Source organism: Agelaius phoeniceus, chromosome 8 (assembly GCF_051311805.1).
Source record: "Agelaius phoeniceus isolate bAgePho1 chromosome 8, bAgePho1.hap1, whole genome shotgun sequence".
Lineage (NCBI taxonomy): Eukaryota > Metazoa > Chordata > Aves > Passeriformes > Icteridae > Agelaius > Agelaius phoeniceus.
This window is the reverse complement of record NC_135272.1, coordinates 22,669,552-22,693,657: the sequence shown is the minus strand read 5'-3', so window position 1 is coordinate 22,693,657 and position 24,106 is coordinate 22,669,552. Positions and strand designations below refer to the sequence as shown.

The 24,106-nt window shown below is 36.5% G+C and overlaps 1 protein-coding gene across 3 annotated transcripts in view; it reads left to right on the top strand.

The window, feature by feature from the left end:
* The window catches only part of PKN2 (protein kinase N2), a 54,929-nt gene that overhangs the window by 13,175 nt on the left and 17,648 nt on the right, over positions 1–24,106 (top strand). For 2 of the 3 annotated variants that reach the window (XM_054638065.2, XM_054638064.2), the window contains exons 2-4: positions 10,627–10,927; positions 18,736–18,887; positions 23,075–23,192. In XM_054638065.2, coding sequence (XP_054494040.1) covers positions 10,627–10,927; positions 18,736–18,887; positions 23,075–23,192 — 571 coding nt within the window. Of the gene's footprint in view, positions 1–10,626; positions 10,928–18,553; positions 18,653–18,735; positions 18,888–23,074; positions 23,193–24,106 lie in introns of those variants that run through there. The other variant, XM_077182272.1, reaches the window with a different exon arrangement.

Below are 24,106 nucleotides of genomic sequence, written 5' to 3'. Positions count from 1 at the left end.
GTGCATTGGTTACTCTGAAACTGCTGCTTCCCATTTTCTATTTAACTGATATTGTGCTGTGCTGGTAGCAAGAGCTAGGTGGAGGGGAGTCCTATGCAAGTACATGTGCAAAACAGGAAACAGCTTACTTGGGAGATGGTGCTGAGGCTAAGCATAAAGAGTAAAATTTGTTCAATATGCAGTAAGAAATCCCTTGCTAAAATCCTAGGCTTTTATTCTACACTTTTCACTGTAAACTTCATATGTAAGTCATATGTTCATTTTAGGTCATAAAAAAGTAGATTTACTTAGAGTACTTATTACAGTCAATGGAGAATCAGGGCTCCTAAAAACTAAGAAAATGTAGAAAGGTTTTACAATCAAAGCTTTAGGCATATTTGTATTTAGAAATGTACTAAGAATTTTTTGCAATCCATGTAGGAAGTGAATTCACCTGCCTCTTTTTCATTGCTGTTGCATATAAAGCAGTTAAGTCAGGCAATTTTCTTTTGGCTTCTGTTGCAGGTTAAGACAGGGTACTATTTCTTCATTATTCTGTAATGCCTAGGGATTCTTAAATAGAAAATGGACATTAAGAGCCAGTGAGAATCTTTCTACCATCTTTTAAGGGTCAGAGGAAGAAGGATTGCAAAAACACTATTCAAATGTATCACAATGTGCATCAGTGATGCTCTGTAGAAGTCTCAGACAAATGGAACATGAAGTAATGCTTCTATAAATAACCCTGTGTTCATACGTAAACTTTTACTGCAAGAGCATGGAATGAGATGGCTGCATCTCTACAAGTGGAATTTTGGGTGTGGCAGTCCCAGTAGGGAAAAGTGATTTTTTCTACTGACCACCTGTAAAAGATGAGGAAAGGATTTAAGAAGACTTTCCCATCCTTCTTTTACTGGTGGAGGTGAAAGCAGGAGCAGGATTTCCAGCTGGTTGGAGTGTAGGCTGGGAACTTGAGTAACTTCAGATAAAACAACCCAAACTACTGTGAGAGAGTTCTCAGTCCTAGAGTAGGAAGACACAGATCCTTGGTATAAATACAAGCATACATCCCTTTCCTGTATAACAGATTCAGCTACCAAGCTGGGAAACCCATAAGCTCTGCTGAAGCTGCTGTTGCACACAGTCCTAGAAAGCAAAAAATCTGGTTCCTTCACCAGGATCTAGTATTTAGCCACTTGGCCTCTTGCCTTATAAAACAGATGTTAGTATTATCTCTGATATGTATTGCTGCATTTATAATGTACAAAATAGTTGGCTGCTAAAGATGATGGCTTAATTAGAGTGGAATGTAGACTCTCAACTCTTCCATTAGTTTTGAAATGGCTAAAAATAGCTCCTGTAGAACATAGTAAAGTAAAATGGACTAACATATCAGTTGTTTTTGCTGAAAGCTGGAATTGCCAGAAACAAAAAAATTCGAGGGTTTTTCTTTTCAATTGCTATTTATCCATCTCAGAAATTGAGATTTTCATTCAGAGACCCCCTTTATTGTACTTTTCAGATTAAAGAAATTGTGTATTGGTCTTCAGCAATGTCCTGATGCTTGCTTGTGTTATTGAGAAATTCCTTTTTATTGTGAGGATTTCTTTTGCATCATTTCAATATTTAAGATTTTTAACCTGCACTGAAAGACCGCAGAAGTTCCAGTTGTAATGATTTGTTTCTGTAGTAAGACATCTTAGCTTTCTTCTCTTGCAGTTTAGTTAAAGTGTGTTACACTGAAGTCCCACCACTTAACAGATGTGGCAACAGCTGATACTGTGATTTGTGGATGAGCAGAATTCTCAATCTGTTGCATTACCCGAGATAGATAATAATATCTTTTTAGTGGTAGCAATTATCTAATTCATTTTTCATTCATAATATACAAGAAAAATATCTTACCGCTTGGGATTGGACCTGATTGTCATTAAGCATTAATAAATTAGGGTTTGGGTTCCTTGAGGTTTGATTTTTGTATTTCTGCATAGTAACTAAAACTCCTTCACAAGCAGAAGTTTACCCACACATATTTATCTTAATGTTAACATTACAGCTGTTAAAAATACATGGTTGCAATGAATGGTAGCTTCTCTTTAAAGTAAGCATATTTTTGGATGCATGCCCACCAAATTATCACCTTTGTACAGTGTGCATTGAGTTTGAGGAGGAGTTATCAAAGTCATAAGACATGATTTTGACTCATGTCTGTTGACTTGACCTTTTAACCTTTGAAAATCTCTTCTACCCAATTAAATACCACATCCTGTAGTTTGGATAATGTAGTGACATTATTTTTTCAAACATCTTGAGCTACATGTATAATATTACTCTACTCTGAATGTTAGACAAAAACAGGTAAATGTTTTGAATGAAAAAAATGCAATAAACATATTGGTATTGGGGTGACCTGGAACAAAATTATGCTAACTTTCAGTAGCAGCAGAATTTTTTGCGTTTAGGTGTTTGCTTTAACATGCACTTCAGCAGATCCCTTACTGGTCGTGGTGGAAGCAGTATGGGGAAGGGGGGGAGAGTGTTTCTCCCTGGTGGACTGATTAGTTTCTGTATTACTTATACTTAGAGGCAAATTCACCACACAGTATTTGCATGACCTTAGCTTTTTCTGAAATAGTTCTGTTTCCTGAGTAACTTATGTTATACTTCAAGCACTTCAAAACATTATAACAACTGCTTGCATCAAACTTGAGCTTAATATAACAGAGAGATCAGTCAAGTCAAACTGAGACAAACCTTGTGATAAGAATTTCTGTCAAGCCCCCTTCCTTGTTTCAGTCTCTGGCAGTAATTCAAAATGAGTGTGTGAATTTCTGAAAGAAATGGATACCATGGATACCCCTATGTAGGGTTTGGCAAGTATATTAAAATACACTGTATTTTAAATATATACATGCTGTATATATTCAAGAAATAAATTTAGGCCATTAGGATGAAGTTGTTTATTTATTTATATAGTACAGAAAATTGCAGGTGTTCTCATGAAAAAAAAACCCTGCAATTCTTATGGGATTTTTGAAATTGTTTAAAGTAACAAGAAAAGAAAAAAAAAATTCACAAATACCTAAGTCCCTCACAATACATAGTTTTGCTATCAGTTTTAAAATTTAAGGGGTTTTTATTTTAAAGAAACCTCAAACTGTCAAACACATACAAGAATGCTCATTTCTCTGCTATTTACTATTCATATTTTCATATATTTACTTCATATTTTTATGGGATCTCAAAGATTCTTTTCACCAAGACATTTCTCAAAAGAAGAGTAAATTTTTCAGTTCAAATTTAGAAAATGCAAAACAAGTTTGTGCATGGAATTCCTGTGTTGGCAGTAGGAGGTAGGACACAGATACCTGTCTGTTTTCGCTGCCCAGTCCAGTGCAGTAAGTGCACAACTCCGGGATCTGTGGCTGAGGGACTTAGTCTTGCAATATTTTGTGCTCCTTTGAACTTGCCTCTCTTTCATTTGTTGAACTGTCACTTAATCCACCTGTTTTCCTTATCTTTTAAAGCAAGGTGTATATATTTACCACATTATTAATATATGGTAATGTTACAGGCATTAGATGAGAAATTATCATTTCAGTGCTTTGATTGCTTGCATCTTGGTGAGGTTGCATTTTAGGGGAATTACTTTAGTCTTCTTGGCACAGTTCTATGATACATCATTATTGGTGATATTTTCAGCATGCACTATGGTATTAACATTTCATAAAATCTTGTTCCGTGTACCTTGAAAGGAACTGTTTGTATTTTGGCATTTAATAGAGCTTCACCTACCATATGTGGTCTGCTTGAAACCATACTATTTACATAAAAAGAAATTTTCTTCCGAGTATGTTATTCTCATATGTGATGAGAAGCTAAATGAAAACTAAGCAAAGTCTCATAGAGAATGGAGAAGTGGCATTATTATAGCCATAATTTCATATCCTGATCTTCCTGGGCACATGTTAATAAAGATTGTGACAGCAGTCCCTACTGATGGGAACTAGGATTTTGCTATTTCTTTTGCACGTCTGAAACTAGAGAGGGGAAGTTTCGTTTCCACTGTACTGGCCTCTATTGGAATTTTTTGGCTTGAGTCAGAACTTCAAGTTAGAGATAAAAGTTTGGAAACTGCTGAAGTGTTTGTACCACACCTGTTGCCAGAATATGTGGTCATGCTTCTTGGATACTGTAGCCATTTGCTGGCCTCCCATTTGAGTGCTCATCACCTGTGTTGTGCCATAGCCTCCATCAAGCTTTTGTGACTGTGAGAAACTGTGTGAAGTCATTGACATATGACACATGAAGTCATACGGCATTGAAAGAAAATCTTCAGTGTGAAGTGTGAAGATTTTCAGTGTGAAGATTTTCTTTCAATGTCATATTTCCTTGGAAGCCTCCTTGCAGGTTCTTCTCCTTGTGTAAAACCATCAGGAGTTCCTGCAACAAGAAGCAGCTGAAGGCAACATTTCTTAGAATGTTTTCTTTCCCTTCTGTAGCAAAAAAGTCTCTCTCTCTCTTATGCCCCTTTCTCTCCTTAGTGTTGGCACAGCTCTGCATGGACACAACTTCTAGTTCTGTAAGCAAGTCTTGAGAGCACCTTTGGGGGCCATGCTCTTTGTGTTAGAAAATTCTGGCTGAATCAGGGATTTTTGATGGCTGGAAGCTAGATGATAGCAAGGACACCCCAGGGAATTTTATTACCTGTTTAGATGAGGTGTTTTGGCTGAGTCAGGCCACACAGATTTTATTCAGGAGCTGTAGGACCAACTGCTGCAGCCCAGGACCTATTGTGTGAGTGAAAGCAAATGTTCCCTCTAAAGTATTCATCAGGACAGCAGTTCAAACTGGGAGAGCATAGCAGAGGTGACCAGCTGATTGAGGACCTCCCTATTTAAGGAACACGTTTTTCCTTTTATTAAAATCAATTTCATCTCTTACAGATGCAGTTGGGCACTCACTGTTTGTGCACAGGAATTGAACCCCATTTAATCAGTGTCCTACTTGAATTCATCCATGTATAATGTAGTGGACTGTAGATATTTCTGCCTTAAACAGCCTCTTGTTACAAAGCAGAAAGCTGTGACTTAGATTAAATTTAAATCCTGATTTGTGACATGTTAGCACAGCAAACTAATGCCAAAATCTATTAAGCCTCCAAGTTGGGTTTTTTTTCAGTTCTTGACATTGGGTGAGTGCTGAGATCTTGACCACAATCACATTTGCTTCTGAGTAGGAGGAAATAGTCCATGTTGTTCCAGTAATGCAGACAAGCTGTCACATCTGGTTTTATGAATGACTTCGGGGGGAAGGGAAGTTTGCAATTGATTAACATTGTTTGTAAAATAAAAGACTACTCTAGTCTTAGGAATTAGTGTAGAGAACTTTGGAAACCTTGGCAGTTAGCTCAGAAAAGCAGCTTTTTTGCCTTTTTTTTTTTTCCTAAAAAATTACTCAGAAAATTATTATACTAAGATACCTAGTAGTTCCAAAGCTGTACTTCTAGCTCTTCAAAATTAAATTACATGTTAATAAACATTTTTTCTTTCTGGGTTATGATCACTTTTTTAATCGTACATAAGATGAAAATCCTATTGTTATACAGCATTTTTTACTATATTTGTCAAACAGGTTTTTAATTGTCTCATTATCTATTGAAATGATTGCTAAAATTCAAGAGCATATAAAAAATGCTAATACTTTTAGGAAAAAATGTAAGCAGTTTTACTGGGAGTTTCTGGTTTGGGATTTTTTCTAAATGCAGGTTTAGTGTGTGCTTGTAGCACATCAGTGTAAAAGGTAAATAATATTGTGCATGAGCACTCATCAGCTGTTAAGTGTGGTTAAGTTTAAGGCTCCACTTACCTTTCTCTAACAACTTCTAACAGAAATGAGCAATTGAAATTCTTGCTCTAATCGATATTCTCTATAATGAATATATGGTATAGCACAGTCAAGTTGTACTGTGATCTTAGGAACAAGTCTTCAGGAGTTACTAATGCCCAGAGTTTTCGTGTTATCTTCTAAGAGGGAGCAGTTTAAGAATCTCATTTAGAATTCAAAGCCATTTGGTTTACACAACTTAAGCAGATTCCCTGCTATGTTCAGCTTCATGGTACTCTCTTCAGCAGTACCATTGCCACTGCTGTGCAGTTGGGATGTTTTATTCTTAAATGGGATTTTGGTGGTAAATGCAGTATGTCAAAGCACCTGCTTCACCAGTTGTTTGGTTCAGAACTGATCTGAAGCAAAAGTGCAAGCCCCACATGATTTTCATAAACAGTATTACTACTCTCTTTCACCACACCAGCCAGAATCAACTGTATTATTAAAAGACATGCTCAGACCACTACTCATTATTTTCAGCAACTATACTTAAAATATTTCCCAGAAGTACAGAAGTTGAAGGCTGGCATCTTGAATTAATCTATGTAAATAGATAGTCTTTGAGCCAGCAATCAAAGTGAGGTTAAGCCCTATGCCATGGGAAGTCTGCATAAATGGACTCCTTTTTTCCTTCTTTTTTTTTTTTTTTTTTTTTTTAATCAAGCAGTAGTATCTTATGTGTGGTTGTTGATAGTTAATTGTGGTAAGCATATCTTGAGTTTCATTACACACTGAAATGTTTCAGTAATTTGCAGTGGCTCAGAAACAGTTATTTAGCAGAGAGGTGTGCAGTGCTGCCTCTCAGTGCTGTCTGTGCCTCCCTCGGTGGGTGGGTGATGCTGCCCTTTGCCACTGCTCAGGCCAAGAGCCAGGTCCCCAGCAGTTGGTGTGGCACAAGGGGAAAGGATGCTGTGCTGGGCTCTCCAGTACTGGCAGCACCCAGCAAAGATTGGCCCCTCTCTTTAACCAGCCATCAAAACACTACAGAGGTTTAAAAGAAACTAAGAATTAGTAACTGGCTGCCCATTCTGTTGCCTTGGATTGTAAAGCAATGAGGCCTGTTCTCTCTTTTGCCAGCAAGAGTGGTTTAGTCATTATCTGTTTTAGAGCATTTCCACTCTTAAAATATTTTATGTTAAGAAGGAGAGTAAAGGGAAGAGTTGTGCAAAAATTCATTGATAGCTTCTTGGCATACAGAATGTGAATGGTTTCTTCTGTTTTTGCACGCTGCCTGCTTGAGCACTGCAAAGGAAAGAACCTGGGCCTTGTCCCTAATTGTTGTTTCTTTTTACACTTAATTTTCAGGTTGAGCGGGCAGAGCACCTATAACCTAAAGGATGTGAGGTTTATCCTGGGAGGGAGTTTATCCAAATGAGAAAAATCATTTTTTGAAAGAATATTCAACTCTAAGCAGAGACTTGGTAGTAGGTTCTCATCTAAGAAAACTGGAATATGCTGTGTTTTAAGTAACTTCAGTTTAAAAGTATAGTTTTGAGTTTGGCATTTGGGAGGTGATTTTCTTAAAGAAAAAAATCCTACCTCATTTCTACTACTGACTTACTATTAGACATTTACTATTAGACTGATTTAACTATCAGACATACTGTCTTGTGCCATTGTGGACCTTATCTTCATCTTCAACTGGAACACTTTTGAGGCTGCTCATCTTTGCAGCATGAGGCTCTGTCTCTAAGCTTTGTTGCATCTCAGCAGCAAAGCACATTAGTGCAGGACCAGAGCAGCTTCCCTTGCAGAACACAGTGTTGCTCTGCCTTCACAGTGACCTTCAGGGGTCACTGAGTGCACAGGTCCCTCCTTGGAAGAATTTATTTCACAGTGACCTTTGTGCCAGGTGACACATCTGGATAACTAGGTGAGAGAATACTTCTTGCTCAAAAGTGTAATTAACTCTGGATGACAGGAGAGACAGAAGGAGTATCATCTGTGGCTTTTGGGGGGATTTTAAAAAAGAATGTTTAAGTGTACAGGCAGTGTGACCAGCTTCCAGTGTTAGCATCCACACTATTGAACTCTCTACTGTCTCAAAAGCAGATTGAAGAAGACAAGTCTGTTCTGAAACCCTTAAATCCAGGGACAAAAATGCTGCTGAGACTACTCAGGCTGAGGAGACCTTCTACTCAATTACTGCAAATTCCAAAGGCAAATTACTAATGATCATGAGGTTTAATTTCATTGAAGGCTTACTAGGGACTCTGTGTGAAACAAGGGCTCCAAAAACCTTTTTATGGAAGAACATAACAACACTTTAACAGATGGGATACAGGGCTTGTAGAGGGATAAAAACCTCCCCTGTAACAAAATACATTATTGTTCAATGGATGAACAATTAACTGAAGTCTCTTTGGTAAACCCCAGTGAATAATATTTCTGAATTATTTATATCTTAATTACATTGTTCTGTTTGAGAAGTGTACATTCTTGGCATAATTTTAGCAAACTTCAGGTGCTATTACAGTATAGAAAAAAAGGTTTTCTTTTTTGTTTTGGTGGTTTTGTTATTTGATTTGGGGTTTTTTACATTTCTCATTTGTCTTTCTCCTATGAACTTTAAAAAGTATAATATCCTGCTTTAAGGAAGCAGGTGATATATAAGTTTATTTCTAGAAAGCTTGCAGAACAGGCATGAAAAATTGTGGTGTAAAAATAAATACTTTTTATTCACAAACATTTTTTAATATCTATTTAAAGACTGACTAGTAGCATACTAATCTTGTCTTTTTTTGATGTCCTTAATTTTTATGTGTTAGGAAGACAGGGAAATCAAAGATCTTAATCTGATTTGGATATACTTACTATTTAAATAGTTTGCCATACAGTTGTTATATCAATTTATTTTCAGTTTCAGTTTTCTCAAAACTAAACACTCAACTCGTGGTGGATGGCTTCCTTCATTTCATGAACCTTTGGACTAGATGCTCATTGCTATTGATTATTCTATTTTATTTTTAAAAAATCGATTCTATTTTATGTGCCTATATATGGAAACAATGCCATGTACTTCCCAGTACAGCTATTAATAGCCTCTCCACATATGCATAATTATTTATTTTAATCTGCACTGACAGAAAAGCACTCACAAGTGTACTTAAAGTAAATTTGCATGGTTTTTTCCCTTTCATTTCTTACTCACTTTGTCATTTCTAAATTGCTTTCTTGTTCTCTCTTTTACTGATAGTCAAATTCTGTGGCAAGATGGTGGTTCTGACTACTTTGAATATTTAAGAATCTTTGAGTTGTTAACTTTTTGTACTTAAAGTAGAATCTGTGGGTAGACAAATTTTAATGAGAGATTCGGGAATCTTGGGAAATTATTATTGAGGACTAGTAGATTGGATCTTGCTTATGGAAGGCAATATTGCTGGAATATGCATGGATTGAAATAGTTTGACCAACATTATCTGTTGACATGTAGGGCCCAGGCACAACCTTCGTGATACAAATTGTTTTGAAAACCAAGTTACTGTAGAGTGTCTGTAGTAGTTTTGTGTTCTGGACATTCTTCAGTTTATTAGCCTGATGCTCCATGAACTCCCTCCCAAAAGTTTTCTTCTGTTTACTGTGATGCTAACTGATTTTATGACAAAAACTTTCTACATTTTAATTATGCCATAAAATGCCTTTTGTTCACCCCATTTTTCAGAAGTCAAGGCAACTTCATCATAGTGTTTAAGAAATTTTGGTGGAATTTTGGTCTTTTGGGTAGTTACATGCAAATCAGGCCAGACATTTATTAAATAAATTCTGAGTTACCATGGGTTCAAATTCAAGTTCAGGAGAATCTTTCTTTGATCTTCTCTCATTTGCCTCTAGCTGGAATTTTTTGGGTAGGAGCTAATGTCTGCTCAATGTCTGGGGTCTGTGCATAAGGCACACAAATCTTGTCACATATGTAATTAATTGTATATGAACTTCATTGGTGTAGGTTCTATAATGTGCCCTTGTGCTCTTACTTCTCAATGATATGTGAATGTATCATAGGCACGATTATGACCCCCTGTGTACTCTGGGGGCTCTGAAGACTTTTCATCCCCTGCTCCCTTACTACAACAACTCCTGTTCCATTATTGCAACTTTTTTTTTCATTTCAGCCTAGCTTGCCTGCACAAGAAAGTAAGATTTGGGGTTTTTAATGATTATTACTTTTTAAAGAAATTAATTTTTATTTTAAAATAAAAAAAAAAATCTTTACTTGAAGGATTAAAATGACCTGATAAATGTCTTTCCAGTAAAACCTTGACAAATCCTTATAGATATGCCAGTATTTCTTTAAACAACTGCAAATATCACTATTTTAACAATCTTTAAAAGGAACCTATTATAAAGAATGTATAAAATTTCCCCATAGATTATAATTATTAGAAGTTACTCTTCTTTCCTCTATCCATCTTGTCTATTAAAACACAAATTAAATCTATAAAATCACAAACATGACTCATTAGCTCTGAGGCATATAACTGCTAGGCAAGCAGCCATGACAAATACAAACGTATTTAAATCTCTTGCTGTTAAAAATAGGCATAGTAAAGATGTCACTCAATTTAAAATAAATCTGTTCTAAAATGTAGCTCCAGTTAACATCATATCTTGTGATATTGTTGCTTTGGGTCAATGTGAGTGTAAGCTGAGGTTAGTGAATGTCCTTACAGGGTTAACTACAGACCTGAGTGCTGGGCACTGTAAGTGTGTGTTGTCAGAAACAGTGTTGCCTGGTGATTATATTACTGTTTTTCTTCCTAGGGGGATGCCAAAGGCCTTGTAACCTCTGAGAATGTGAGCACTGGCCAGAAGTTGGACTTCTCAGATACAATGGTACAGCAGAAGCTGGATGAAATAAAGGACCAAATCAAGCGAGAAATAAGAAAGGAACTTAAAATCAAGGAGGGAGCAGAGAACCTCAGGAAGGTCACAACGGATAAAAAGAACTTGGCATATGTGGACAACATTTTGAAAAAATCGAATAAGAAGTTAGAAGACTTGCATCATAAGTTACAGGAACTAAATGCACACATTGTTGTAACAGATCTCGAAGATGTTGCAGGTACCATGCATTACTGTGAAATCACTTTTTCTTTATAGCTGAGATAAGCTCTCCCCGTTTCACTTGAAAAATTGCTTTGTGAACAAGCAAATCTGTAGCTGGTGAGCTTGTTACTTATGTATGTCTCTTTGTTTTGACTCACAAGTCAGTATCCAGTACCTTTGAGTTTAAAATTCCTTCCTAGGGATCAGTGTCTTTTATGGATTTTGAGTTCTTCACTTTCAGTTCTTAGCATACTAAAATATTTTCTCAGTCACTGTAATGTTTCCTAGTAACTTTTCTCTGTGTGAAAGCAAATTTCATGAACTCTCCCAGTGACTTTCTCTGAATTACACTGTAGACATCAGCATTGATGCACCTTTTTATTCAATGCAGGAGAAAAATTACAACATTTATACTTAAAATTTTTGTTAGTTTTTGGTTTTTTAAACTTAACTTAGAAAATTTTTTTCAGTTGTGCTGTTATTTAACTTATCAAACATTTCTTACAGTGACATTTCTTACAATTTATTTATTCTCCAGCCTTTTCCACAGCAAAGCTACTATTTTAAAGACAATTTGAAATTGTTTTCACAGAATGGTTGTAGTTGATGGTTTTAATTAGTATTTTCTGTGGCATGGCAGCAAATCAATACTAACTTTGAATGTATTTTTTAAAAATACCAGGATTGGTATTTTAAGATGGAATGTTGTGAAAGTAAACAGTCCTCTTTGAGCTTTGTGGAATGGCCTGGGAGATACTGCCAGCCTGGTGATTTCACATTGCACAGACTCTTCTTGGCAAAATGTTAATAGTGTGCTCAAGCCATTGAAGATTCATGTGAAGTAAATGCCAAGCCTGAGGAAGCTTGGGCAGTAGAATAAAGGTCTGCAGCATCCTTGTGATGCAAGGTTGGTTACAGTGAGAATTTAGGAAATAGTGGTGGGTGATGTGTGCAGTTCATAGTCTGGTGACACACTGCAGAGGTGTTCAGGTGTCCATGGTGTCCTGTGCTGGATTCTTTTCTGCATTTCATCTGTGTGAGGATACAAGAGGTGGAGCAGCGACACAGCTGGAACCAGTGAGGCTAAGTGGTTGCTGCAGCATGAAATGGAAATGAATGCAATCATGTATGCTTCCAGATAGCCACTGGGCTTTTGGTAGGCATGAAGCATTCTGTTCCATGTCAGCTAAAGTTTATGAAAATCTGCTTCAGTGTTGACAGGACTGGGGCTTTTAAAGGAACAGAAAGAGTGGAACAGAAAGAGAATTGTATACAAACTGTGTATAGACCAAATATTAAAAATCTGTGCGGATATAATTTGAAAAATTCATCTAGCAGTAGAACTTGAAAAGTGGATGAGCACAGAAATGCTTTTGCTTCCTTCCAGTGTAACATTTTTAAAAACCTTATCATAATGAGTTAATGAGTAATATTGTCATTGTGCATGTCTTGGGAAATGCAGGAGGGATTCAAAGGATAAAGGAGGGATTCAAAGGATAAAAGATCATGGTTGATCTTATGTGCTTCTACTTGCTTTTGATGTGTGCTAAACTTCTTACAACTGTTTTTAAATTCTATTCTGTTCTAGGTGTTAGTGGTAGATAGGTTGTACAGTCTTAATCATGGAAATATACAAGAAAAAACTTGAAAATATGGTTGAGATCTTTATATTCTCTGTAAAGTATCACATCAGGTATTCCCATGCAAGACCCATTTAAATGGAATATTTTGCATAATCTTCATGAGGGGGAAAAAAAAGTAATCTTTAATTCTGTTAATACCTCTTTTTGGATAAAGATTTGGAAGCACCCACCCTCTGAAGTTGAAGTGCTTGAGTTTTTTGTAATGTTTGCCTCGTAATTTAAGTGCTTGTCTCCTTCCTCATTCATGGTCAGTAGTACATGGAGGGGGAGCACTATCAGTAAATGTTGTCTGTCTTGAGACAAATGGCTGCAAGTCATTTTGGTGATATTTTGATTTTTAATACTGAAGCCTTAGGCTTCACTTTAGATATTGGTGAGCTTGACCTTTGCAAAATAAAGTTGCTAACATAAAAGTTATGACATGCCAACTGTGTGTGTGTGCATGTGGATATATGTATACACACACACACATGGTATTGAGGAAGTGCATAGATACATAACCTGAAAGGTGACTGCCATCTGACATAAGATACTTCAGTGGACAGGTCACAGACACCTCACTTGGGGAATTCTTGTTTTTGCTAAAATAGGCAGTGAATTTAATAACCATTTTCTGGTAAATATGGGAGCTCCCCAAAATGTGCACTGTTTCCAGAGATTATCTTTATTCAGTGTTACTGCTTTTCACTTTAGCTTGTGTTTGACCTTCTGGTCACTTAGTAACAAGTTATATAAAAGAGGTGGAAATATATGGGAAATTTTTAGACTGTGCAGATCATGAATGCTGAAAATAAGGTAAAGAGGGTTCAAGAGCTGTATGAGTCAAGGTCTGTCTTCTCTTTGTGTACTTTAATATATTTCAGTATTAAAAGCCCTGTGTTTTTCCCTGTATAACAGAATATACTGGGTAGGTTTTTTCAGGTTCTAAAGTCAGGATTGAGATTCATTGAGCTGATCTCTTTGGTTTGTTGGACCTGAACTGTAAAGATATTTTCACTGTTTTGTTGACTGGTTGAAAGACCATTTTGGTAACTTAGTCATTTAATCTTCCTGTGTTCCTGTATCTGAAGAGTGGGTGTGAACATATATTTGTGAAGTGCTCCCAGTATAAAGCTGAGAAATGCTACACAGGCTGTTGTGGTTCTTTCTGTTGCTTATGGTATCAAGCAGTAACTTGTATTACTTTTTAACAAGCCACTAATTTTTAATGTAACTGCTTTGTAATCAGCACAGTGCAATCAATACATGTTGAAATCATTAAATGTAGTGTTAACAAATCTACTGTAGAAAAATCTGTTTTAATAACATTCTATTCCAAGCAAGTTTAGAAGTTTTTGTGGTAGTTTGCCTAGAGCTGAAAGATCACAATTATTTGAAGAATTGGTACTTAACTTTAACCAGAAAGTGCAGTTTGCCAAACAGCTTTATTAGAGTATGTGAGGGTAGATTTGACAGTGGGTATGTGATTCAGAAACAACTTTTATCACAACATAGGTGTACTTTACCTTATAGGGATTGCTGATGAATCGAAGTTTGTTTTAGAAGTGGGACTTTGTACCCAAGTCTGCCCTTGTTGTGCAGTGTATTAGTCATGCAAGGATGTGGAATTTTAAAATTTGTAGGTCAACACTTAAAAGTGAAGCAGAGTCCAGCAACATAAAAAGAGTAGGAGAAGCCTAGCAACCATTATTGCTGGAAGTCTGAGAGATGTAATGTGTCCTATGGGGATAATTACTTCTGTTTCAGAGATGAAGAAATTTTGTGTCTAGAAAACATACTTCTATACAACAGCAAAGTTTGAATTGGTGGATTTGCATTTGTGTCAAAAGCAGCAGTACAGATTGTGGTCTCTAATATGACTCAGGGAGTTGTAAGACTGAAATAGCTTACCTACAGCAAGTTACTGATTTAATTAAACATGTAGCTAATACATCAAAAACCTATAAATTGGCAAATTGATCTGTTTCATGGTGCTGAAGTTAAGGGGGATAGAGAAGTGTAATGATAGGAAAACCTTTGAGTGAATTGATAAAACTGGATAAAATATGGACAAAACTAACTCAAAGACAAGTTAATGCCTTTTCTTCCATCCTCCTAACTGACATGGAAGCTATCCACTTTACATCAAACTTGGCTGTAGGCATTGCAAAGAAAATAAATTATTTTTTTAAATAATATGATTAGCTGGCTGTCTGGGGGATTTCTTTGTCCTTACAAATGACTAGGTTAATCTGTTGGACACCAGTGTCCACCTAAGACCAATTACTGGAAACTGGTAGAGGTAGCAACCAAACTGATAATAGGTAGTGACTTATTAGACAGCAGACTCCACCTACAAACTCATATCCATTGGAATATCATGATAACTTTGGTAGCCTTAATGTAGAATAATATTATCTATGCAATTTGAAAGACTCTCCTGTCACTTTTTTAGTAGTTAAAATTAGCTGCTACCTAGTGGAAATTCAACTGAACTTGAGAAGTTTCCAGGAGGTCAGCACTGGATGTTTTCTGAGTGCAGAATGTCCCCTGCTGCCTTGGGCCTACTGATGACTTAGTTCAAGTGCTGATCCAACCTTCTGACTCCCTGAGAAAAGCCTGACAATGCATCTTCATTCCTCCCTTCAGCAATGCCTAAATGCATTGCAGGTATTTCTGTGGGGTATGACACTGATGAGGCTAACTGCAATTAAATATCCTCAAATAAGATTAAAATTAACTATTTACCAAAAGTACTTGCTGCTAATTAAATACTTAAGCAGCACGCTGCAGTACCATCTGGGGAGCCAAATTCAGAAAGTTATGTGGGATCCTCGATTTCACACTGAGCTTACTGAAGAAATACTATATGTAGCATCTGGGGAGGAGATCCCAAAGGAATGAGCAGCAGTCTCAAAAGAGTAGGGTTATGTAACTGCTCTTTATAAATATAATTTAGATAGCAGTGATGGGTAAAAGGCAATTTAGAAGCAAGAAGTTTTTGCTGGTGAGCACTGAACAAACTCAAACTGGAAAGGTTTTCAGAAGAGCAAAGATCACAGTTCATATGAGCATTTCAGACTGACAACTGCCATGGTCCTCATGTAATCCAAATATTAAATAAAAAATCATCCCTATTAACTTCTTTTAAGTCTGGTGAGTATATTTTTATGAAAACAGGGTATTTTAGGTGCTAGGGAAGCAGCACTGTAGCTCTTCCAGCAGCCTGGACGTTGCTAACAAGTTGCACAAAACTCACTGGTGTTAAGCAACAACATTAATAGTTGTTGAGCATAATAAGATGCCTATTTGCTTGAAGTTGAGTTCACTTGAAATGCATCTGTTACTTCACTCTATACTCACTGTCAAGAACAATATTTGGGTCTGGGAGCCCGACCCTGTACCCTAGCAAAGCCCTTGCTGTCCTATGCAAAGCTGTACTTGAATGTATCCAGAATGGCAAGTCTTGTACTGCCCTTATTAACCAACAAATGGGGCAGCCTGGAAAATCTCTTCTGTTCCCCAGTCCCTACTTCGAGTGAAATATCAATTTGGTATTAGTCCTTAACTCTTGTATAACTTTAGGAGTACACATAAATTCCATTGATTGCAATTTCCTGGATGAATTTACTACTTATTTGTACTATGAAGATAACTAAATGCTTTCAGAGGAGATTTGACCCCCTCTGTAAAGTGCTTTACATAAATAAATCTGAGATAACTAGCCATGGAAAGTCATTGCAACCTTCCAGAACAAAGAGAAAAGGAAACAGCTAATACAGATGTAGCTTGTAGTGTTGCTGCTGAGACTGTCAATGCTTTCTGCAATAGAACCGGTTTGTCTGGCTGATTTAAAAATTAATCTGAATTCTGTAAGAAGCTGCCTTGAGCTGCTTACTGAGTAGTAATGGGGAGATTGGTTGGGGGATGGTAGGAGTCCCTTGGAAAGCATCTCTGAAAAACTATTGTTTTGGTTTTTTTATAAACATAATATGTTAAGAAGCATGTTGTTCCATATTTGGGAGTTTAGTGAGCAGCCATTATGCCTAAAGGCCAAAAATTACTTCTTCCTAGCAATTAGTCCCTATTGCAGAAAAGTTTCCTTTGCTATTAGTTACTAACAAAGCACATAGTACAACAATTTTAACTAAGTAGTAGAGGGTAGGTTACACCCACAAGTACAGACCAACTCTTGAGATGACCCAGGTAAGTGGTGTGGTTACACCTTCACAGCAGAGACATGCAAAGGCAGATAATGATAGCTGCCTGGGCAGCCTGAAACATGGTATCTCTAATTAGTCCTTAACTTGCAACTTGTGTGTTGTTTTAATGCAAAGAAAGGCTGCTTGTGTACATCCTTAAAAGCTGTGAAAACAGACTTCAGGAGCCCCACAGCCTTCACAGGGATCATCAGAGGGCTGGGATCTTTAAGTGGGAGAGGCTTGCATCATATATCTAAAGTTGGTAAATACTCATTTATATGATGAATCTACTTTACAAGGAGACCTGACACTGTGACTTTCAAGTTCATGTTTGTTCTCATTTTGAATAGATTATTAGATGAGGATTAATTGAAACTGAAGACATAAGTGATAGGAAAGCATTTTGTTAATCTTTATTTTATTAATAACAGATTTTAGGTAAAGCTGTTCAAGTGCTCTTCCACAGAGGAACCAAGCCAAAACATTGAGGAGAGGATCAATGACAAAACAGCTGAGGAGTAATGCAGATTTTTTTTTTAAACATCTGGTATTTTCTGTGCTACCTTTAAGTAGTGAGGATGCAGTAAGAGACTTGTAAGTGGCTTGAAGTGAGGAGTGAATTAGCAGCAGAGGAAATTAAAACTCCTTACTTGAAATCTGTATGTAGCCTCGACAAAGATTGCCGTTTAGGAGGAAATTACCCAGCAAACTTGGAAACAAAATGTGTTAAATCTCCAGAAGTAGTTATCAGAAACTTTTACAGAAAAAGTATGAAATGGCAGATAAAATATCTCCCCTTGACACCTCATAAGTAAAAATTTGTAAGTTACTAGTGAACTGCCTCTGTTTTCTGGTAATTGAGGATTTTGGAATTCCTCATCCTAGTTTTAATACAAGGAAGATTATTACAACTGGAAAAAAGATTCTATGGTTCATATTCAGTAAATACTGTCTTCAAGGAAACCAGAACCGTTTGTCCACAGAGAAGGTATTCTCTCAGTTGTTGGGGTAGAAGAAATAATTTTTTTTTAATTCTTATGGTGGAAATAATTTGTTTTACCAACCTCTTTTACCAAAAGGTTGGAAGTCATTGGGACTGCTCGGGAGGATAGTTAGCTATAAGGACAGATGTATTGGAAATAGTCCAGTGACCACTTATTTTCAGTTTACTAACTGTTCATGTTGCAGAAGCTGAAATAGGAAGTTATACAATAGACTGGTTAGGAAAAGTTAAGGAGCTTGACTTTATAATTTAATTGATAAAACTAACTTGCATTCCATGAAATAAATCCAACAAGAGGGAGACCCAAACACAGTAATACTGTCGAGTGAAAAAGCTTTCTCCTTCCCATAGATCAGTCAGTTGTTCAGTAACCTATCTGACTATGTTTCCAGTTATCCCAGATTTCTATTATGACTGCAGAGCAGAATACATTCAGCATTAGAATAAGAAGGCGGCTTATTTTTATCTGTTCTTAATTTTGACAAAAACAGTGTCTGCAGTATTCACACTAAAATGGATGAGGATCTACTCAAGAGCTGTATTCAGACAGTGCTCATTAGTATCTAATACTATTATCCAAGTCTGTTGTTAAAACACTTTGATTTCAAATCGGGGGTATAAGAAAGCTTAATGGAAAACTGCATTTTTTAATTGACTCAAGACATTCGAGAAGAATTAAATCTCCTTTGAAATAAAAATAGGCTTAGCTGCAAACCTGCCTGTTTGCCCAGTGCCGGAAGTGATTCATGTGAATTAGGACATGTGTAGGAGTCACAGGGCTCTCGGGAGGCTTTTCATGGTAAGGCGCATTTGCAGTCCTGTTGCAAAGTAGCCCTGGACAGGAGGGTCACTTAATTCTCAAGTATGATGTTCAAGCTCTGTTCAATCTGTAACTTCATAGAATAGAGTGTAAGGTGGGTTTTGGGGGAATGGTTTGGGTGTTTTCTTCCTGTGGTTTTTTTTTTCTGCATGCTTATACCTTATCTTTAATTCACAGATTGTCCTAGCACTCCTGATACTCCAAATAGTGATCCTCGGTTTTCTACGAACAACAGATTGATGGCCTTAAAGAAGCAGTTGGATATAGAACTGAAGGTAAAACAGGGAGCAGAAAATATGATACAGATGTACTCAAATGGCTCTTCAAAGGTAAGGCTTTGGAATGCTTAAAGATCATGAAATGAATGTGGGTTTTCACATTGCTGTAGTGTGACTGTACAATGTATAAACAGTATGCAGCTTCAGTATTTTAGTTCTGACTATATTTTTGTTAAACAGTTCCATCAAATCTGCTACAATTTACTATACCATTTTTTGTTGTGGTTTGATGCCCACTGAAGTGATTGTGTTATCAGTTTGTGCAGATACAGTTCAACCTAAATAATAAATCCGGCTTACTAAATTTAGTACATCTAGTAATCTTTGACCACGTGGGATTCACTTAGCAGCAAAGCTTGGTAGGACTGACTGGTGGCTGGTGTTTTTCCTAGCTCCACTGAAAAAAAGATCTATTAGTTTAACATTGTAACATGCACGATAATTACAGCAAAGGCAATATTGCCAAGTATATTCTGAACTTGTCATCTAGTTGTAGTTAGCAGCAAAAAGATCTGTGCCAAATGCTTCAATAGAATGTGTGTAGTATTCTGATAGAGATGTCATAACCTGCATTGATACACATAAAATACTCATTGAAAATAAATTCTTTTTTAGGGAAGTGTGGTAATCTAGAGGTAGCAACTGATAGAATAAAGTGAAATTAAAAATAAAGCCACACTTACTATTATATCTGAATTTTAAGTACTTGCACTCACTCTCTCTTGATAGCACCAGAATTTTTCCAAGGAGGTGGAAGGTAGTCATAGTTCTCAAATAAGAAAAAAGGGAGGGAAGGATCCTCTATTTACATTCCCCTTCACCTTTCATTCATTACTCATGAACTGTTCTTTACCTTTATTAAATCATTAAGGAGATTAATTTCCAGACTAAGGGGAAGCACAAGAGTAGATCTAACAAATAGTGTGTAGTAGCTTGGTTAGATGTTTTTGTGTCCAGAGAGTAGTAAGGAGAATCAAAATGTTTTAAGATCTTAGCTGAGCCAGCACCTATGTGGGTCAGTCAACTTACTAAAAGGAAGTGTTTGGCTAGAAGAGAAGGAATCTGGGAATTACATTGCTACCCCTTAGAACTGATTTTAACTAGAAATTGTTGGAAAGGAACTTCATGTTTTTGACTGAATTTGGGCTAGGTGTTGGTGGAGAGGTAGATCACTTTGTGTGTCTCTACTGTATGACTTCCTTATACCTTGAACAAATAGCAGGGAGCGCTGCTTTCTCACAGAAAATGAGTTTAGACTCGATGGACCAGAGGTGCCATCAAGTTCCTTCTGACCCAGGCAGCCTTATCTGAAAGTGACCTGTAACGTACTAGCTGGGGGCAAATAGAAGAAATAGCTGGAGTGCACATTATGACTAAGGTCATGGGAATGCTGTCCATCCACCACAGTCCCTCAGCTCCTAGAAACCCTTGGAGTCTACATTCTCTGGGGCCATGTACTTAACATCAGGTACACTTAGAACTAATAATTAGCTAACCCAAATGGATCAAAAGACATACACAAATTAGGTTTCTAATAAACCCTCGGTAAGTAACCTTATAACAGGCTGAAAAACTTAACTAAACACTCAGGCTGTAATATTAGACATTGTTAGCAGGCTTTGATCAGACTAGGTAGAGAAGATAAATTCTGGTTTGCTTTAGATTGAGGTATGTAATTAAAATCTCTGATTGAATCTTGTATTTGCAATTGGTAAATGCTTAAATGAGCCTACCACATTGGGAGTATATAGTATCTGGGCTGGAGAGAGCAAGCTGCAAAGCACAAAAGCATTGCCAGCCACTTCAGCAAACAGGATGGAAATGGTGGGTATTCATTCTCTCTTTTTTTTTTTTTTCCTGCTCAGTAGTGAGTTATTTGGCAAGTTTGAACTGTAGCCTTGAGCATGCTGACTATGTTTTAAAAAGCAGAGCTTAAAAGAATCCAACCATCTGGATGGGGTGGGCAAAAGGGGCAGAAAATCCCCAGTTTGAATCCAATCCCAGTAATCCAGTAGTTCTTTAAAAAGTAGTCATTGGACCATCTTTAAACACAAACTCATTTGTGACCTTTCTGCAAGTGTACTATATGATCTAATTTCAAATCTGTTGTATTATTTTGAGACCTAAATTTAATGGAGAGAGGTTATAATCTGTTTTCTAAAAATGAAAAAGCAGTCTGTTAATAAACCCATCATCTCATGGGAAGCTTTTCCCTTTGTACTTTACTTGCTTCAGTAACATTCAGCTCAACCTATTTGGACTTGAACATTTCTGAGATAACAATCATCTTTCCTTGGATGTGCGTAGGTTCTCTGAGATCCCATGACAGCTTTGCAGATCAGTTTTACAGGCACTGTCAGTTCTTCTGTACTCAGAAGATGCATTGAAATACTTTGTATTCAACCTCCAACACTAAGAGAGCTGCTGAGCATTACACATACATTTTGATTCAGAAGATGTGATCTCTCTCTTTAAAACCTAAGGATATCTCTGTAACGCTGGATTGCCTCTGCTCTACACGCTGAAGGGCTAATGCTGCTCCTGAGCAAGCAAATCCATTCCAGTAAGAGACTATGAGGGATAATCAAGAGCAGCAAGATCAAAAATAAGATAAAAGTGAAGATACAGACAAAGAAACACTTCCAGCATATTTATACATCAGAATGATGCATGGATAAGGTTTAGTACAGGATTTTAGAGTGACTTGTAATCTGTTACTTAAATCCTATACTCTGCTAAAGTCAGTGATTATTACAGAATTTCACACCTGTATTCGAGAAAGTATTGATTTAGGAAAGTCAGTGTGATCATTAATGGGATAAGAAACATGGAATCTTAAAATACTAAATCTGTGGTATCTCCCTGTAATGTTGATTAATACTAAAACTTCAAATCAAGAGTTCTGAAACTACGGTATGCAGAGGGGGCACAATTTCTTTCCACGAAACCAAAGTCTTTTTATGTGTAGATTTTGGTATATCTACCCTGCAGAACAAAAGGCAGCATTAAAATATCTGAGTTAGTAGCAAGTCAAGGGGAGAGGTCATAGAGGAGCTCCGTGAAGGTCAATTTCTCAGCATGCTTTTTTACAGTATGCTTCATGGTGCCAGTATTTCCAGCTCTGGGACCTGAGCTTCACTGCAGTTCTTTCTCTTGGTTATGGCAAGGGAAGAATTTACTTTCTTTAACTTCTTAAGTAGTTGATAACTTCATTATAAAATTAAGAATACAATTATAAACCATGTCTATGGGAAAGTAACTTATTAATGAGGTTATAGAGTGGCTACAAAATGAGCGAACCAAAATACCCTTTGGGTTGTAAGGGTGCTACACATCTGCCCTGCCTGCTGTTAATAACTGTGATTGATTGGTACTGCATGGACAGGACAAATACACTGCCTTAAATTTCCTTTAATTTTCTTATACCTTGTTTTTGTTGTTGTTCGTACTGCAAGTCAGATCACCTTTAAGCTGTCTGGTAATTGCCAGAACATAGAGACAGAGCCACGTGGAGCCATGGAAGTTTATGAAAGTTCATCTTTAGGAATGTTATCTTCTAAACAGCTTCTTGTGATACTGCTTTTGAAAATGAAGCTTGGTTATCTTAGTTTATTTAGATTAAAAAGTGCTGTACTGTATTTAGATTGCTGATGAAATAGCTAATGAAGTAGCCCTTGTTTGTTACATATTTATTAATGCAAAAAATTTTCAGCTTTCATTTGTTCAAAAAGATGTACTGCAAACTTAATGAGCTGTGTAAGCAACATTATATTTCTAATTTCAGTATTGAAAATCAACTCAGGTTAAATAGTACAATTACTTTTATATGTGCTTAGTCTAGCAAATTTGTCTATTACAAGAGTTTTTAACATACTCAAAGTAAACTGGAGACATTCTACATAGTTTTGGAGATATTTTGCACTTAATATCTTTTCCTTTCTTTAGTATCAGATTACAAAATATTAATCTACATATGTAATGTTTCTAGATCATGCCTCCTTCACTCACCTTGAAACACATACAGTTTCCCTGGGAGTGGCTTACAGTCTTTAATCAACCAATGCCTCTGTCCTAACTTAATTTTCACTAATATCTTTATGTGGTTAGTTTGTCTAATCTATATTAAATGAAATGCATAGATGTAGTTATTGTTCCTAAGTATGTGTGGCTTGAAACTTTCAGTGTGTCTTGTTCCATAAAGATGTTTCTGATTTCAACTTGTCTGTTTGTTTTAACAGGATCGAAAACTTCTTGCCACAGCTCAGCAGATGCTTCAGGACAGCAAGACAAAAATAGAAGTTATAAGGATGCAGATTCTTCAGGCAGTCCAGACCAATGAATTGGCTTTTGATAATGGTGATGGTGTAGAAAGGAAATATGAATCGTTAATGTCAGAATGTCATATAGATATATACCCATATGCACACAGGCTTGCCAAAAAGTTATGTTAGGAACATTTGATAAAGCTTGCATGAACCAAAAATAATCAGAGGCTAGGCAAAACTTTGTGTGTCTTGGGGGGCCAAAAACATCTGAAGGAATGTGAAGGAAAATACCTTCATCATAATGAAGAGAAATACCATCTCTATCATCCTTTCTATACTTCATGCTGTCCATTTTTGCTTTGTGGTCTACCTTCTCATTTCATGCATGCTTTCTTTTGTCTTAATAATTCATGATTTTTTATAGCATATAATCTTTATATTATGATGCTAAAAAAAAATCTGATGCCAGTACAAAGCCTGCTTGTTATACCTATTTTAATAGACTGACCTTATTATTTCTAGTGGTAGGGGACAGATGGAGGAGAATTTTTCCTGATTTTATAGGTATTTAGGCTAGATTGAGTGCTAAACAACTACCTTTAAAGCAACAAAAAAAGTGTTATTTAAATGACCTGGCTTGAAATACTCATGCTGCATTTCAGAAGTATTTTTAGACTTTAATTTCATTGAAAATCTTCAAATAATAATAAAAAAAAAATTACTCTTGAGCTCTAATAGCATGAGTGTACTAGAAACTTACAGGCATATGGGTATATCTCTACATCTTGAATTTTATTTGTGTGCAATTCTGAATATTGACATTGTGTGACAATGCTTGTACAGGGCCTGTAAGGAAAAATGTGTGTTCATGTTTTGTTTTGTGGTGTGTGAGGTGTTTGGTTTCTGTGTTTGTTTTTCCATACCACTTTTTAACACCCCATTTTAGCACATGGATTATATATACAATTTGTTTAAAAGGAAAAGAAATTCATGCTAGAAACGGCT